This window comes from Bombina bombina, chromosome 1 (assembly GCF_027579735.1).
Source record: "Bombina bombina isolate aBomBom1 chromosome 1, aBomBom1.pri, whole genome shotgun sequence".
NCBI classification, from domain to species: domain Eukaryota; kingdom Metazoa; phylum Chordata; class Amphibia; order Anura; family Bombinatoridae; genus Bombina; species Bombina bombina.
Window position 1 is genome coordinate 582179308 of NC_069499.1, and position 19244 is coordinate 582198551.

At 40.3% G+C, this 19244-nt stretch overlaps 1 protein-coding gene across 1 annotated transcript in view; it reads right to left on the reverse strand.

Annotated features, from left to right (window-relative positions):
- RAMP1 (receptor activity modifying protein 1) overlaps nt 1-15701 on the reverse strand; it is a 92289-nt gene extending 76588 nt beyond the window's left edge. The window contains exon 1 of the mRNA XM_053698826.1: nt 15226-15701. Coding sequence (XP_053554801.1) covers nt 15226-15277 — 52 coding nt within the window. The 5' untranslated portion in view covers nt 15278-15701. The remainder of the gene's footprint in view (nt 1-15225) is intronic.
- Between the last annotated feature and the right edge of the window lie 3543 nt (nt 15702-19244).

A 19244-nucleotide genomic window follows, 5' to 3' on the forward strand; every position in this document is an offset into this window, starting at 1 on the left:
ATGTATACTTCTCTCTCTCTCTCTCTCTCTCACTTTCAGGGCTAAAATCTTGATTTTACGATTCTGACTTGCTGCTTTCAAATATTGCAATCTTCATATCTACAGATAGTTTGTACAAGGTTTTGCCTTCCATGGAAATGGTGATAAAGACAGAGAACATATACATCTGTATTTTCTAACTATGTGAGATGACGATTTACAAATTAAATATCCTACAACATAATATGCACTTTGTGGCTTTTTTTTTTTACAGAATTGTCCCTAACCCCCTTGCTGCACAGCATGGTTATGACATATGATGCAGCGAATTGCTTAAGGTTACTGAAGCTCAATAGTATCTATAGATAAGCTACACACACAACATGCTGCATGAGATTAGTCTCTTGCAAGGTTTTAAATCATTTCTACATTTGAACATATAGGTCTAGATTACAAGTGGAGCTCAATCGATAGCGCAAGGTGCACTATCCATTTTAATTTCAATTGAATGATAAAAAAGATTTACCAGATAATTTTAATGCAGTATTATCTCTTATATTACAAGCACTTATTTATGTGTTGCACTTGAGGTCAACATATAATAACATTGGAAAAAATAGTTCTTGGAGACCTTACGTTTAAGGCTAGAATATATGCACATCAAAACACATGTATAATATATTAAAGTATTTCAGATACAAGAGATCAAAGCAAAATTGGTGATAAAAGTAAATTGGAAAGTTGTTTAAAATTACATGCCCCCAAGAAAAGGGTAAAACTTAATTATTGTTAAGACTGTTATTTAAAAGATAAGATATAGCATGACAAAATAATGTAAATTATAGTATACGTTGCATCTGAAAGTTCAATTCACATTAACATTTTCTGAAGAGGAATAAGCACTATATCATTATATAATTTTGAATATCCTGAAGCTAGAGAAAAAGAAAAAATAGAAAAATGAGGTTGAGACTATTTTTGTTTCTTGCTTTTGTTCTTTTTTTGTGATGCAACAAAAATAATGTTCTTTTGCATCATGTGTATATTGTGAATATTTCTTTTTTTGTACCTATGCATTCTTTTTCAATGTATCACATATATGTTGTTTTGTGATCTTAACCTCAATAAAAAAAAAAAAAAAAAAAAAAAAAAAAAAAATTACATGCCCTATTTAAATCATGAAAGTTTATATTTGGACTTGACTGTCCCTTTAAGACTTTTGTGTGGTCTTGTAATACATTTATATAATAGTAAAGTATGAAAACCTTCTGGATCCATTAACTGCTTATTTTCTACAGTTGCTTTTCAATGGGTAATTTCCCCACCACTTACCTTCTTTGGAGGACCTAATCCAGACTTGCTACTAAAGTAGACATAGCTAGCCACAGTCATTTGTTAGTAAATGTGCATTGTTTTGCTTAACCATTTTAAAAGCTTCATATTTAGACTGTTCTTCAGAGACCAGTTATGGATATTTATCAGCTATTGGGATCAAACAATGACTGTGTAGAATGTAGCAGGATTAGTTTTGGAAGTTTGGAGACTGCACTTCCAATTCTCATGGGGAAACTCACTTTTTTATATAAATTAATTACAGGAAAAGAGGGCAAAATAAATAATGAACATATATTGCAAAGTGTTTTTACTACACACATTCAAACATTTTAGATTGCAATGTAACATGCTTTATTTATTTTTTAATTTAAGACTGAAATGTCTTAAAAGGGCATACAAAATCAACTGTTGTGAATGCTAATTGAACCTGGGGGCACTATGCTCTTTGCTTTCTTGACTCGTTTTAAAGTTTTACATTTTATAATAACAGAGATAAAACAGGCTCTTGATCCATCAGAGAAATACTGAAATGTATTACTAAAAACGCTCTCTAAAATGTAACCATGCATAAATAATCAATTTCCATTCACTATTTAGCTTTTCTAATTGTCAAACCCCTACACTCCCTTATTTAAATAAAGAGATTTCTATTTGTGTGAAGAACAAATGCTCTAGGCATGAATATAAAGCAACTTTTATGGGAAATGAAAGCCAACTATGCAGGTTTTAGCACTGCACTGTCAGTCAAGTCTATCAGCTATTTTATGCTTAAGTCAAATCTCACATGTGCCTTCTGCATATATGGTAAAATCACATTTTAATTGGTATAACTTCCTAATCTGATATAAACTCCAGTTCAATAGAATATTTGAAACCAGAATAAAAATGTTATGTCAGTTTGATATTGGATATGATAATTGTACTCACAAAATTGTTGTTGGCTGTTTTTTTCAGTTGCCAATGAGTTGCCAAAATGTTTTACCAATTTCAAGGACTTTGTTTCCACATCAAATAAAGATAGAACATTACATGTTTTATTCCACATTTCATTAAGTTTGTAATAGTAGTTTTTTCATGTAGTTTTTTAATGGGGGCCTGTTATTTATTGCGGGTTGCTGGTCCATCTTATCTATCTATACTAGGGTGACAGATGTCCCATTTTTTAACACACCCTTTGTCCCCAGAACTTTTTGAAGGGATGTCCCTTTTTATCATACTTTTTTTTATTTTATATTTTATTAAGTACTTGCAATGCTGGCACTGGTATTATTTTTATGCCAATCTCACAGCCCTATAGTATGCAATATCTGCAGCCGTTGGCAGCTCAGCATGCTGCAGTGGTGGATGTGTAAAAGGAGCCAGGAGAAGTTTGCGCACCTCTTTGGTGGTGTCTGATTGGAAGTAGGGGTGAGTGGCTTGTGACCAAACACAGTTGAGCAGCAGAGACAGAGTTAACGCCTTAACGACCAAGGATGTGCCAGGCACGTCCTACAAAAAACGGTTGTTTTATTGCAGAGCATAGAAGTATACAGCTTGTACAACACATCTAACTTAGTAACTGCAACATAGACAATAACGGACCTAAACCACGCCCCCATCCGGTGATGTCACTTCCCACTCTCATCACATCTTCCCCCTTTTCAAATGACAAAGCATACATTTTTTTTTTCATTTGAATACATCAAATAACAAGGTATACAAGAAGCATAAAGAAATAGTTTTGTTTAGTATACAACAAATAACAAGTTAAAGAGAATATCTATATAAACAACATGAATTACATCCTGACTTGAACATTGGGGTAGACTACTCTAGTCAACAGTGACCATGGGATTATTCTGCCCATACTTCCGGTCACTGCTCTAACTAGTGCTAATCCCGATATCGGGCTGGAAGTTTCACCACTCTTCCACTTGATGTCATTCTACATGAACTGTCCTCTGATACAGAAGAAGGTGATTGAGAGTCTGCTGGAGACAAAGACGTATCCCCACTGTGATCTTGCTGAGGGGAAGGCACCCCTGAGGTACTGAGGCATCCAGTTCCAAACTCTCAGGTAAGATGTTTTCGATTTCGACGTGTGACTGTCCCTCCATCAGTATGGACTACATAAGACCTTGGTTCTGGAGAGCGTCCAATTACCGTAGCAGGTGTCTTCCATTTCTTCTCATCTTCCAGTTTAATTCTGACACTTTGCCCCGCATTCAGCTTCTGCAGGGGCCTCACAGAGTGTCTTCTGTCGTAGAAGAATTGATAGCCCCTTTTTGCCTCTTCATCCCTCCTAAGGACCTCATCCCGAAGAATAGAGCTAGTTGGCTGGAAGATACCCACAGAGGGTAAGGTGGTGCGATTCTGACGTCCTAGCATCAGCTGTGCTGGGCTAAAACCCGTGGCTTGAATGGGAGTCGCCCTATAGGACAAGAGGGCTAGGTACGGCTCAGCTTGCTTCAAAATGAACTTTTTTGTTTGAACTGCCCTTTCAGCCATTCCAATGGGGACTTGACGTAGAATGGACAAAATCATATTCACTGCTGAAAGAACTGAACTCTGTGGAAGCAAACTGCATTCCGTTATCACTCACTAACTCCATTGGTATGCCCCACCGGGCGAACAAGCTCTTGAGATGAGTGATAACGGCTTGACTTGTGATCTCATTCAAGGGTGCAATCTCCAAATACCTGGAATAGAAGTAATTCATGACTAGGTACTTTTTCCCGTGCAGTTCGCACAAATCAGCAGCTATTTTCTGTCACGGGCCTGCAAGCAGCGCAGTAGAAATCAAGGGCTCCCTTCTCTGAGTAGGCCGGCGTTCCCGGCAAAAGGCACATTTTGAAACATGGCTTGCAATGTCAGAACTGATCCCAGGCCACCATACTGCCATAGCTGCCATTTCTCTGCATTTTGTAATGCCCAAGTGGCCATCATGAATCGTGCTTAACATCTCCTGGCGCATACTAACAGGAATAACAATGCGGTCCTGGAACAGCACCAACCCATCCAGCTCCGTGAGCTGCGACCTTTCTGACTGGTAAGAACTTAAAGACATCCAGGCTGCCCGGTTCTCGGGACAACCTTCTTTTATGTACTTAATAACTTCTTGAAGGTTTGTATCTAAATATGTCTCCTTTCTTATTTGCTCTAGCTTCCCTGAAGAAATGTATTTGGAGGCCAAAACTGAATCTACATACACTTTCACATCTGATTCCATTGAAGATTCTTCAGCAGCAGCCAGCAGGAGCCTGGAAAGTGTATCTGCCACTACCAGTTGTTTCCCCGGCACATGCACTGCCTGAACGTTGAACCTGAGTAGCCTCATCAGAAGTCTCTGGCATCTTAGAGGTGTTTTGTCAATATCATAGGAGTTGATTAAAGGAACTAGCGGTTTATGGTCAGTCTCCAGACTAAATTTCTCTAAACCCACTAGGTAACGTTGGAAACGCTCACAGGCCCAAACTGCAGCCAGGCACTCTTTCTCAATTTGGGCGTATTTCGACTCAGCAGCCGTCAGTGTATGGGAACAGTAGGCGACGGGCTGTAGTTTGTTCTCATTCAACTGCAGGAGGGCGGCCCCTAACCCATAACTGCTCGCATCGGCACTAGCCACAGTCTTTTTGGAAGGGTCATAGAACCCCAACACTGGGGCAGACCCCAGTAGGGACATGACCTGCACAAAAGATTCTTCTTGTGAAGATCCCCAGACCCAGGCAACATCTTTCTTTAGCAACTCTGTGATAGGATGTAGTATTGTGGATAAATCTGGAAGGAACCTGCTCACATAATTCACAAGGCCCAATATTTGTCTCAGCTCATGTACATCAGAAGGACTTTTCATCTGTTCAATAGCAAGGATTTTATCAGGGTCTGGCTTGATGCCATCCCCATTGATCATGTTCTTCCAATGTAGACCCATACACCAAGATGTCATCCATGACGACTGCTGTGCCCTTGTGGTCCCTTAGAAGAGAACTCATCTCTCTTTGAAAGATTTGAGGAGCAGAGGATATCCTTAAGGGGAGTCTGCAGAAGCAAAACTGACCTACCGGTGTAATGAAGGGAGTCAGTTTGCGGCACTTTGGATCTAGAGGTATCTGCCAGAAGCCACTGGAAGCATTGAGTGTGGAAAAGAACTTTGCCCCAGCCAATTTCGGGGCTATGTCTTCAAGTGTCTGCAGCACATATCTCTCTCTCTTCACCGCCTCATTCAGCCTTTTCAAGTCTACGCAGATGCGTACCTTCCCGTTTTCCTTTGCAACAGGCACAATGGGGGCACACCAGTCAGTTGCTTCAACAACGTCTTCAATGACTCCCATATTCTTCATGCGCAGAAGTTCCTTCTCCACTTGAGGCATGAGTGGGAACAGAATTCTACGAGGAGTGTAAATGCTATATGGGACTGTGTCCCCTTTAAGTGATATTCGGACTGGGTTTCAATTCAGTAGGCCCAATTCACCAAACATGTCTTCTGAAATCTCATTCACTCTGGCGACCAGGCCCAAACCACAGGCTGCTTTCCTCCTCAATAGGTTGTTAACACACTGACCTCTAATCACATGTACCCACATGGTGAATTTCCTCTGCTTGTACTAGCAGTTGGCAAGAAATTTCCCCCTCACAATCGATGCGGCCACCAGGACTATGAACTTTAGTTGTAACTTTCGCCAGCTGAGGCTGTTGAGGCAGTTTTATGAACGCTGCAAGGGACATAACAGTGATATCAGCTCCTGTGTCAATCTTAAAGGCAACTTTGGCTCCCATTACAGTAAGGGTAACCCGCCAATCTTCATCTGAACCAGGCCATTCAACAACGGACCCCACAAAGGACACTTCTTGACCCTCCTGGTCACTATCCACCTGCATCTCCTTAATGTATTCAGTTTTACACACCACTTCAAAATTACCCATTTGGTTACATTTTCTACATCTTTTGTCTTTAGCAGGGCATACGACACTCTGATCATGGGTACGGTTACACCAGGTGCAGCGAACATGTGGCGCCCATCCGCTTCTGGGCCTATCTGTTGCCCTTGGTCTACCGCTCACACTGTGCCTTTTACCTGCAGCTCTCCTGAACTGCTGCACTTCATCCACAATACTCTCAGACCTCAGATCAGCACTTTGCTTTTTCACCAGTTCACTCTGGCGGGCCATCCTAATAGCCCCATCTAACGTTAATTCAGCCTCCAACTGTAGCTTCAGTGAGCCTTCAGCATCTGCAATTCCTATGACTATTCTGTCTCTGATTTGCTCCTCTTTAGCAACACCAAACTCACAGAATTCAGCTAGTTCCTACAGGCTGCGCACAAATGACTCCACAGATTCTCCCACACACTGAACACGTTTGTGAAAACAAGCCATCTCATGAATCACATTTCTATTGGGCACAAAGTGGCCACTGAGTTTATTTATAACTATTTCAAAGTCAAATTCTTCCCCTTCTTGGAAAGTAAAGGCATTGAACACTGGCTCCACATCTTTCCCCATAGAATATAAAAGAGAATTAACTTGTACTTCACCACTCTCCTTGTCCAGCAATCCTGAAGTGTTGAAACCGCTGACGCCATGTTGTCCAAGCTTCAGGCTGAGAGAAATCAAAAGGCTCAGGTGGGTAAACTTCGACATCGTCATTAATCAGGAAACAGAAGCGCAGGCGAGTACTTCTGACACCATGTCATGAGATGCAGGACACAGTATAGAAGGCACAACGCTAATTTTTTGCAGAGCATAGAAGTATACAGCTTGTACAACACATCTAACTTAGTAACTGCGACATAGACAATAACGGACCTAAACCATGCCCCCATCTGGTAACATCACTTTCCACTCTCATCACATCTGGCATGTCCACTGGGGTTTCAAGCAGTGGGAGTGATCGTGATCACTTCCAGAAGCTTTCAGGGTATTGCAGTGATGCTTCGATATTGAGGCATCGTGCAATACCCTTTTTGTAGGCACTGATGCAGAGAGAGCCACTCTGTGGCCCTCTCTGCATTGGCCAGCGATGGTGCTGATCGTTGGTGGGTGGGAGCCATAGCAAGGAGGTGGGTGGGAGGCCCATCGCTGGATCACTTCCGTATCCTCTTCATCCAGTAAGCGCGAGTGGTTGAGAGTGCAGGGGGGGGGCGGTTGAGAGCGAGTGCGCACACTAGTACATTACATATATTGAATTGTATGGGATGGAGGGAGAGGGAAATTGGGGGGTGAACAAATGTTAAGAAAGAGATCTGGGAGGGGCGGCTATTGGGGGGGGCAGCTACACTACAGAAAATTGGCTTTTTTGCCAAAAAAAAAATAAAAACACATTTGTTTTTTTTGCACACTGGGTACTGGCAGACAGCTGCCAGTACCCAAGATGGCAGATAATAGGTAGAGGGGGCAGGGTTGAAGAGCTGCTTGGGGGGATCAGGGAGGTTGGGGGCTAAGGGGGGGATACAACACTGCAGAATAAATTATAGAATAAAAAATTATATGTAAAAAAAAAACTTTTATTTTAGTTCTGGCAGACTTTCTGCCAGTACTTAAGATAGCGGTGACAACTGTGAGGTGGGGGAGGGAAGAGAGCTGTTTGACGGGGGTCAAGGAGGGATCAGGGGGTGGGATATGTCAGGTAGGAGGCTGATCTCTACACTAAAGCTAAAATTAACCTTACAAGCTACATAATTAACCCCTTTAACTGCTGGGCATAATACAAGCGTGGTGCGCAGCGGCATTTAGCGGCCTTCTAATTACTAAAAAGCAATGCCAAAGCCATATATGTCTGCTATTTTTGAACAAAGGGGACCCAAGAGAAGCATTTACAACCATTTGTGCCATAATTGCACAAGCTGTTTGTAAATAATTTCAGTGAGAAACCTAAAGTTAGTGAAAAAGTTAACATTTTTTTTTTTTTAATTGCATTTGGCGGTGAAATGGTGGCATGAAATATACCAAAATGGGCCTAGATAAATACTTTGGGTTGTCTACTAAAATATTATATATATATATATATATATATATATATATATATATATATATATACACACAAGTCAAGAGTTATTCAAGGATTCCTAACAGATATTAGTGTTACAATGTAACTATTGCTAAAAAATTTTTTTTTAAATGGTTTGGAAATAGCAAAGTGCTACTTTAGGATTAGTTGTGATCTTAAAAATAACCTAGCGACTACACTTAGGTATAATACAGAAATGCTTAGCAAGCTTACTGAAATCCTAAGTTTACATTCACTTTAAAATACTACAACCCAAACATAGTCTAATAATAATTCATCCTTTTTATTTTGAGTATGTTGTGTGTTGTCGATGAAGTGTCCCTTTTTTCCCCTCAGATCTGGTCACCCTAATCTATACTCATACTATTTTAATGAGCAGCATGACTATTATTACTATTGCTTACTATTGAGTTACCTTTGGAGGGCCCAAACATTTTTTTGCACCAGGGACCTCTGTTGAATAGGTACGCTACAGACTAGCGGCATGTTTGCAAATAAAGTATTTGTATTTTGGTGTTAACAAGGTTGTCTTATAAACCTTGTAAGCGCACCCTGGGTAGCGCTTGCTGATTGGTGGCTACATTTAGCCACCAATCAGCAAGCTCTACATAGGTGCTGAACCAAAAATGGTCCGAATTCTAAGTTTACACTCCTGCTTTTCAAATAAAGATACCAAGAGAACAAAAAAATTATAATAGGAGTAAATTAGAAAGTTGCTTAAAATTGCATATCTATCTGAATCATGAAAGAACACAATTTGGGTTTCATATACCTTTAAATAAATAAGCAACAATCCAGTCTGATTTTTATTTCCTTCAAGCTATGCATTTGCTATAGTACTGAACTTCATTTTTGGGCAAGAAGTCTGCTGCTTGCAAGAAAATTGAGGTTTATTTTTTTATTAAAATTCATGGTCACTGGCTGCATGGTATCCAACCTGCTAGCTCAGCAGACAGGACAAGATTTATTGAGTCCACAATAAGGGTCCTAAGCCAGCGTTAAAAACAGAAGCTGGGAATGACAAAATAAACTGAGGGAGTAAGGCAAATATGAAGGAGAGAGGTGGATTTTATTATCTAGAAATCAAAGGCACAAAAAGAGATAGCATGAAAGACAATGACAATTACTAATATATAGAGAGAAATACATCAGAAAAATGACACAAGGAATCAGATAAGGAGCAGGGGAAATCATATAAATAAAAAAGCTAACAAAGCTCTGTATCCAGACAGAGTATCTAAAATGGCCAGTGACAGGGGGAGTGGGCAGACCAACCTTTCCTTCTTCTGTTTCCTTTTACTCAAAAATGTAAAAATGTGTGTGTACAGTGAATGTGTGTGTGCAGCTTCCATAAGGCAATCCAGTCTGTTCCAAAGGCTACGTAGAGGGGGCACACAGTTGCACTACAGCAGGGCATTAAAAAGCTTTGCTTTTATTTATTTTTTAATATCCTTGACTCCCAATAGCTGGTCAAAATAGTCCACATAAGAGGAGGAAAGGTGGCAGATTTCTGCAATGATTCAGTTATGATAGTTAAATGCCACAGAGAATGCGCTAGAATTGCCACAGTGAGATGTGCTGGGTAGAATTACATAGTGAAATATTACAGATAAAATGCACCAGTATACTGTGATGATGACATTAAATATAAAGTGTGGAAATAAATACGACAAATGATCTGTATCAAAATGAAGTGTGTCAGATAAACTGTATGATATGAAGTCGGATGGAAAGAAGTGGTATCATTAATAGCTTTTCATTATTTGAAGCACATAATTAGCAATCTGTGTGTTTGTGAAATGATTTAATTATCATATGACATTTATAATAAATTGCTGCATATGCCGTCAATAATGTTTGATGCTAAATCCCAGAAAATATTTTTTGGTAGTTTCTGCATAGATCCAAAGATCACCTCACTTATTGAGTTTTTATATCAACAATACTTATGTATGTTGTACTTATGTATTTTTAGGACAAATGTTATACCGTTTTTGGGGTGCTTCCTACTGAAAGGGTTAAGAAACCATGTTATGCACAGTACAGAGGATTAATGTACAGTTGCCACTGCCTAGCCTAGCAGTATGAGACTGTACAAATAGGAAGCCTCTGCACACAGTATACAGTACAAAATGAGAATATAGAATAGGGGTCACTTTAGTGAATTTATCAGAGAGATCTATTAGTAAGCATAGTGAGAGTGTTTGTAACATACTTGCACAAACTCACAATCTCCTCCAACAAAATACCAGTTCAAGATTCACGTTCACCCAGTCACTTACTTGTTAAAGGGATATTCGTCGGGAAAAAAAATAAAAATTCTCTATTTTATTTGTTAAAGTGATGGTAAACTTTCCTTTTAGATCAACAAATCCGGAATGCTAGCGATATTTTAGATGGAGTATATTTCATCAGTTGTAATGAAGATGCACTATAACTAACTTTTTAATGTATATATGAAATTTAAATACCCCACGCTCTGGCTGCCTACTTCAAAACAGATATATTTTTGTGAGCTAAAGGTCTGAACTGTTCTCCAATCAAAGCTCTAGCTACAACAAAAGTGCCATATGACTAAAGCACTGATTGGAGAGCAGTTCAAACCGTTAGCTCACAAAAAACGATGAGTTTTGAAGTGAGCGGCCGGAGTGCAGGGTATTTCAATTTCATATCTATATTAAAAAGTAGGTTATAGTGCATCTTCATTAGAACTGATGAATCAAAGTGATGGTAAACCTCAGCTAATTATATTCCATATATGTAATCTTTGCCATTAAAGAAATATATGTGTACTTTTTTTTTTTAAATATATAATTGAAAAGAGTTAAATCCATGCCTATAGTAATACTTCTATTATGCTGGCCCACTTCTGTTATGCTGGCCCACTGGGATGAACTCTTTTTTTTTTATGACAATTCCAATGAACATCCAATCAGTGTGTGTGTCATATTACATTCTTGAAGTCCAGTCCTTTGTAAGCCCTTAGATAGCCTAAGTAGAGAGTGGGAGGAACAGAAGATACCAAGAAGGATTATAAATCTTTTATTTTAATATATATATATATATATATATATATATATATATATATATATATATATATACACACACACACACTTTAAAAAAAAAATTGTGTGGTTTTGCTTGTAGACTAATATATTTTCCATTGCAACATTCTTAAAGTCTGAAATTTACTATCACTTTAAACTCCATCTGAAATATCACTAACATTCTAGATCTCATTATCCAAAGGGGAGAGTTTACTATGACTTTACAATACGTTTAACTCCTTCAAAAGAGTTAAACATGTAGTCAATTTTATATTTACACTATAATGCCCCTACAACCAGAAGCATATATCACGTAAAGGTATCGGTAATAAGGAAAAATGCAACTAGCTTGTGGTCTACAGGTCAGTGCTTATATGATTTATTGAATTATCTTCAGAAGATAAAATATACAATGAACAGTACACAGCAGTATACAGCAGGGGTTTAAAGGTCTCCATTATTTTACCAGGATGTCCAGTAAAACCTTAACAAAAATACTGGACACTTAAATGTTCATTTTTTTTATTATTTTTTTTAAAGTCCACTAGTGTAATGCCGCCTATGCCTTAATGCAGTACAAACATGGAGCAGAAAAAAATAGGAAAAGTCATGGGGGTCATAATTCTACTGTTTACATGTGGTACTGGCAACTAAAGAAGTACAATTGTTGATTTGTTTGTTACTGGCAGTCAAGGGGTAATACGAATGTCTAGTTGTGAAGAATATACATATAGAATCAAGAGTGGGGTCTAAGATAGAGCGTTGGTGATGGCAGGGGTGGGGGGCATTGTGTGACCCCACAGACCATCGTGCCCAGTCACCTACAGATTGTACAGTACTTTTATGGGGGACAGCTGGCAACCCTATATACAGTACAGTGAATATAATCTACAGTATACAGAATACAAAATTCAGTATGCAGAAAAATACATACAATGGTATGGATCATATGACAAGCAGCTCCTATTAGAGAGTATACAATGCGCTGTATACAGTATTGAGATAAATTCAGGGGACATAATGTTCTGTATAGAGTTATTGGATATAACATACAGTATACAATACAATATCCAGTACAGAGGGTACAATGTATACAGTTCAGATACAAAGTGCAGTGCCCTGAATATAATATGTATGGTACAATACACAATCACTGGTTAGAATCCAAAACATATATGGTAACACACTCACTACACACAAGTAGAGCACAGTACATGTAATATAATGTGCTGTGTGCAGCCATGGGTTTCTTTAGGGTGAGAAGTGGACAAATTGTGGAGTATTAATTATAAAGAACAAGATATACACAGTACAGTAACGTAAAAATGGACTAAAAAGTGTTTATTTTCCATAGGGTCGGGTGAGTATTGGAGGGACAGATGTTCAAAAACTCATGATAGAAATCACTCATAAACTTTTAGGTCTATTTTTGAACATTATATGGTAATGAATCTCTCCTTCAAATGCAGAATAAGGAGAGAAACATCTCTCAAGCTAAAAAGTACTCTTATACAATGATTTGAGGGACCTCAAGGTGCTAATGAGAAGTCTTACATTATATACCCCAAACCAGAGAATTGTATATCATCTGGCACTGAGTGTGTAAGGGAAGTAGAGGGGAAGTGTGTTATCTGGAATTTATATTCTATAGGAAGGGATGGGGTCTCATAGGAACTACTTGTAAAGAGGAAGAGTGTACAGATTATGTCCTGTAATAAGTGCTTGTATATTGTAGACAAAGTGACCTCAAGTGCTTTCTATATGCTTTCATGCCCCCATATCACACCACTACTCCACTTCCCTCTGAAACACACAGATTACTACACACCCTGACCTCTGTGTTTCATGTCTGTGTGTATTATGTAGAGTTGTAGCACTTTAATCAGCAAGATGTGCTATACATTATGATATAAAAGGAAATAAAAATCCACTCTTGCCCCTAATGTGTAAAAACCAGGCACCTCTGGTATAAAGGATACATAGGACAGGGTTTGAGTACACAAACAGTAATAAGGCATAAGCAATAGAAAATACAAACAACACTATGTGCTACAGAGGGAGGGGAAGATTACTGTATGGTGAGAGGTAATATGATGTGATAAAAACATATAAGGTTTCTTTCACAAATCCAGTTTAATTGAACATCCAGAAAGGTTAAGCCCCTGAAATTTATAATAGGTCGTATTGTTGTGCATTGGCAATGACTACAAAAGGATTTCAAATGTGATTCAGCTATTTGAGAACATGTATTAGTAGAGGGTCCATCATTAAATCCCCCTTTCAATCATTGGGTTGGGTAATTACTGTTAGGGTGAAGAGTGAAAGGATCTCAGAGGTGGATGGTCAGGATGTAGTGTAGGACTGGAGATGATTATGTTGGGAGAATTATTGATTGTTATATTAAAACTAAGACTGAACGCAATACAGTATGGGAGAACATACATGCGGGAACAATATATTTTAGCTCTAGGTTGTGTTTATATATATATATATATATATATATATATATATATATATATATATATATAAATTCATTAAAATTATGGGGGGAGATAAAAAACTGAAATTAAAATCCTCCATGTCTCAAAATTAAATCAATGTAAATATTTGCATAGAAAATTAGCACATCCAGGCAATTACCCCCATTTGCTTTTCCCCAGAAATAACTCATATACAATGTTACCAATGCACAAGAGAATTTTTCTATGCAAATATTTACATTGATTTTATATATATATATATATATATATATATATATATATATATATATATATATATATATATATATATAAATATAAAGATATTACAAACAATTGAAAAAGCTAGTTTTTGGGTTTTATATATAAAAAGTATATATCTATACCTAAAATATATATATATATATATATATATATATATATAATCCCACAAAGGGTCCCTCACTCACTTTTTAGTAACACAGCTGCCCAGGGTGCATTTAAATTGAAAATAGACAGCACCAGTAGAAAGCACTCACCAGGTCTTTTGCAGATAGTAAATCAAACTTTGTAAACTATGTATGATTAAAGTTTGATTTACTATCTGCAAAAGACCTGGTGAGTGCTTTCTACTGGTGCTGTCTATTTTCTATTTAAATGCACCCTGGTGTGTATGCACTCCTACTGTCTTCCAACAACTGTCAGGGTGCTCTTAGAGAGAAATAGAAAGAGTGAAAATAAGCACTCACTGGTCTTCAGATAGCCATGTCAACCAAAATCTTTATTGTGTGTTGTAACGTTTCGGGACCAAACAGAAGGAGAAGAAGGAAGAGTGTTTGGTCCCGAAACGTTACAGCACGCAATAAAGATTTTGGTTGACATGGCTATCTGAAGACCAGTGAGTGCTTATTTTCACTCTTTCTATATATATATACAACCAGTTATATCAACTGAGACAATAAAGAAAGTATTTAAACACTTTTGAGCCAGAAGAAATGCTTGTACACTAGTTACAAAATACATGTATATGTAAACAATTTAGAGCAAAAGAGAATTAGATGAATGACATAACTGGCATAAATGTAAAAAGCGGTCACTACTGGGGGTATATATGATGTACTGTAAAGTTTAATGTGCAAGACAAACAATATACAGCACACTGGACATGAAGTTAGTTTAACAGGACCTATCTCCTGGGTTATATGTATCAGATAGGTTCAAGGCTTGGAGTTTTGGTCCCTTATTAGAAACCAGTGTCCTGTCTAAGACTATTTATTATGGTTATAACCTATATCAAAGTCACTTTCATCAGGAAGCAATAGTAGGGCGATAGATACAAGGGGATCTACCTACTGTGCCCCTCCATAACTTATTGTTAAATAAAAGTGCCAAGTTAGTATTATCTCATCATAAAATCACTCACCCAGCAGGATCCAGAGGAGATGTCTGGTGAAGAGGATGGGTCTCTGGGTCATATCTATCGGAGGCTCAGTGTCCTGTGCTAGGGACAGCGGGATCCATCAGATCACTGTTATTTACTCTTCAGGGAGCTGAAGTCCGGGAGGAGGTCTCAGTTGGACAAAATGTGTTGCTCAGAAGATGAGAATCTGCCGCATCCTCATTTTATTGGGCTGTTCCTGGAAATCTTTCTGAAAGGTGCAATGAACCTCTAGGTGCTCACTTGCTGGGCAGCTGAGGGTAGAGCAGAGCACGTGACTTATCTCCGGATCATGTTTGCAGAGTGTGTGTAAAGTTTAAAGCCTTTTATCCGTAGGTGAATAAAGCTCCTGTGCCGCCCCCTTGTGCTGCAGGGGCTCTTTCCGTGGGTGGGTATTCTCCTCTCTCAAGTTATAGGTTCTGCTGTCCTTGGAGAGTCATCTGCCCCCTGCTATCTCTGTGTATTAGTTCTCTCCCGCCCTCTCATACCTCCGCTGTTCTGCAGCCCAGTTTAGATCCTGAGCTGATATAAATAGGCGCTGTAGGATCAAGCAGCAGCCGGGATCTGTCACTATTATCCCAAGCATGCATGTGCCAGCCGGCTGTGGGGGGAGTCTGTGTGTGCCCAGCACTCAGGGGGAGCTTGTATGGCTGTGCTCTGTTTTAACAAGCCCTTGGCTAGTGGAAAGGCTGCCACCTATTTGGAAGACAAAGGGTTAAATACAAGCAGGATATTGTGTATAATGTTTATGACCCAGATACTAGGCTGGGTGTTCTCCAAACCTCAGGGCGTGTGTCATACACTGGGTGCCCCAATGCTTTCTAATGCTCTGTGTCCATTTCAGGCTGTTACTCTGTTACCTCAGGGCGTGTGTCATACACTGGGTGCCCCAATGCTTTCTAATGCTCTGTGTTCATTTCAGGCTGTTACTCTGTTACCTCAGGGCTTGTGTCATACACTGGGTGCCCCAGTGCTTTCTAATGCTCTGTGTCCATTTCAGGCTGTTACTCTGTTACCTCAGGGCGTGTGTCATACACTGGGTGCCCCAATGCTTTCTAATGCTCTGTGTTCATTTCAGGCTGTTACTCTGTTACCTCGGGGCTTGTGCCATACACTGGGTGCCCCAGATCTGTGCTTTCTAATGCTCTGTGTTCATTTCAGGCTGTTACTCTGTTACCTCAGGGCATGTGCCATACACTGGGTGCCCCAGTGCTTTCTAATGCTCTGTGTTCATTTCAGGCTGTTACTCTGTTACCTCAGGGCTTGTGTCATACACTGGGTGCCCCAATGCTTTCTAATGCTCTGTGTTCATTTCAGGCTGTTACTCTGTTACCTCAGGGCTTGTGTCATACACTGGGTGCCCCAGTGCTTTCTAATGCTCTGTGTTCATTTCAGGCTGTTACTCTGTTACCTCAGGGCGTGTGTCATACACTGGGTGCCCCAGTGCTTTCTAATGCTCTGTGTTCATTTCAGGCTGTTACTCTGTTACCTCAGGGCTTGTGTCATACACTGGGTGCCCCAGTGCTTTCTAATGCTCTGTGTTCATTTCAGGCTGTTACTCTGTTACCTCAGGGCTTGTGTCATACACTGGGTGCCCCAGTGCTTTCTAATGCTCTGTGTTCATTTCAGGCTGTTACTCTGTTACCTCAGGGAGTGTGTCATACACTGGGTGCCCCAATGCTTTCTAATGCTCTGTGTTCATTTCAGGCTGTTACTCTGTTACCTCAGGGCGTGTGTCATACACTGGGTGCCCCAGATCTGTGCTTTCTAATGCTCTGTGTTCATTTCAGGCTGTTACTCTGTTACCTCAGGGCTTGTGTCATACACTGGGTGCCCTAGATCTGTGCTTTCTAATGCTCTGTGTTCATTTCAGGCTGTTACTCTGTTACCTCAGGGCTTGTGTCATACACTGGGTGCCCCAGATCTGTGCTTTCTAATGCTCTGTGTTCATTTCAGGCTGTTACTCTGTTACCTCAGGGCTTGTGTCATACACTGGGTGCCCCAGTGCTTTCTAATGCTCTGTGTTCATTTCAGGCTGTTACTCTGTTACCTCAGGGCTTGTGCCATACACTGGGTGCCCCAATGCTTTCTAATGCTCTGTGTTCATTTCCGGCTGTTACTCTGGTACCTCAGGGCTTGTGCCATACACTGGGTGCCCCCGTGCTTTCTAATGCTTTGTGTTCATTTCAGGCTGTTACTCTGTTACCTCAGGGCTTGTGCCATACACTGGGTGCCCCAATGCTTTCTAATGCTCTGTGTTCATTTCAGGCTGTTACTCTGTTACCTCAGGGCGTGTGCCATACACTGGGTGCCCCAATGCTTTCTAATGCTCTGTGTTCATTTCAGGCTGTTACTCTGTTACCTCAGGACTTGTGCCATACACTGGGTGCCCCAGTGCTTTCTAATGCTCTGTGTTCATTTCAGGCTGTTACTCTGTTACCTCAGGGCTTGTGCAATACACTGGGTGCCCCAATGCTTTCTAATGCTCTGTGTTCATTTCAGGCTGTTACTCTGTTACCTCAGGGCGTGTGCCGTACACTGGGTGCCCCAGATCTGTGCTTTCTAATGCTCTGTGTTCATTTCAGGCTGTTACTCTGTTACCTCAGGGCTTGTGCCATACACTGGGTGCCCCAGATCTGTGCTTTCTAATGCTCTGTGTTCATTTCAGGCTGTTACTCTGTTACCTCAGGGCTTGTGTCATACACTGGGTGCCCCAGTGCTTTCTAATGCTCTGTGTTCATTTCAGGCTGTTACTCTGTTACCTCAGGGCGTGTGTCATACACTGGGTGCCCCAGATCTGTGTTTTCTAATGCTCTGTGTTAATTTCAGGCTGTTACTCTGTTACCTCAGGGCGTGTGTCATACACTGGGTGCCCCAGTGCTTTCTAATGCTCTGTGTTCATTTCAGGCTGTTACTCTGTTACCTCAGGGCGTGTGTCATACACTGGGTGCCCCAATGCTTTCTAATGCTCTGTGTTCATTTCAGGCTGTTACTCTGTTACCTCAGGGCTTGTGTCATACACTGGGTGCCCCAGTGCTTTCTAATTCTCTGTGTTCATTTCAGGCTGTTACTCTGTTACCTCAGGGCGTGTGTCATACACTGGGTGCCCCAGATCAGTGCTTTCTAATGGTCTGTGTTCATTTCAGACTGTTACTCTGTTACCTCAGGGCTTGTGTCATACACTGGGTGCCCCAGTGCTTTCTAATGCTCTGTGTTCATTTCAGGCTGTTACTCTGTTACCTCAGGGCTTGTGCCATACACTGGGTGCCCCAATGCTTTCTAATGCTCTGTGTTCATTTCAGGCTGTTACTCTGTTACCTCAGGGCGTGTGTCATACACTGGGTGCCCCAGTGCTTTCTAATGCTCTGTGTTCATTTCAGGCTGTTACTCTGTTACCTCATGGCTTGTGCCATACACTGGGTGCCCCAATGCTTTCTAATGCTCTGTGTTAATTTCAGGCTGTTACTCTGTTACCTCAGGGCTTGTGCCATACACTGGGTGCCCCAGTGCTTTCTAATGCTCTGTGTTCATTTCAGGCTGTTACTCTGTTACCTCATGGCTTGTGCCATACACTGGGTGCCCCAATGCTTTCTAATGTTCTGTGTTCATTTCAGGCTGTTACTCTGTTACCTCAGGGCGTGTGTCATACACTGGGTGCCCCAATGCTTTCTAATGCTCTGTGTTCATTTCAGGCTGTTACTCTGTTACCTCAGGGCTTGTGTCATACACTGGGTGCCCCAGATCAGTGCTTTCTAATGCTCTGTGTTCATTTCAGGCTGTTCCTCTGTTACCTCAGGGCGTGTGTCATACACTGGGTGCCCCAATTCTTTCTAATGCTCTGTGTTCATTTCAGGCTGTTACTCTGTTACCTCAGGGCGTGTGTCATACACTGGGTGCCCCAGTGCTTTCTAATGCTCTGTGTTCATTTCAGGCTGTTACTCTGTTACCTCAGGGCGTGTGTCATACACTGGGTGCCCCAATGCTTTCTAATGCTCTGTGTTCAT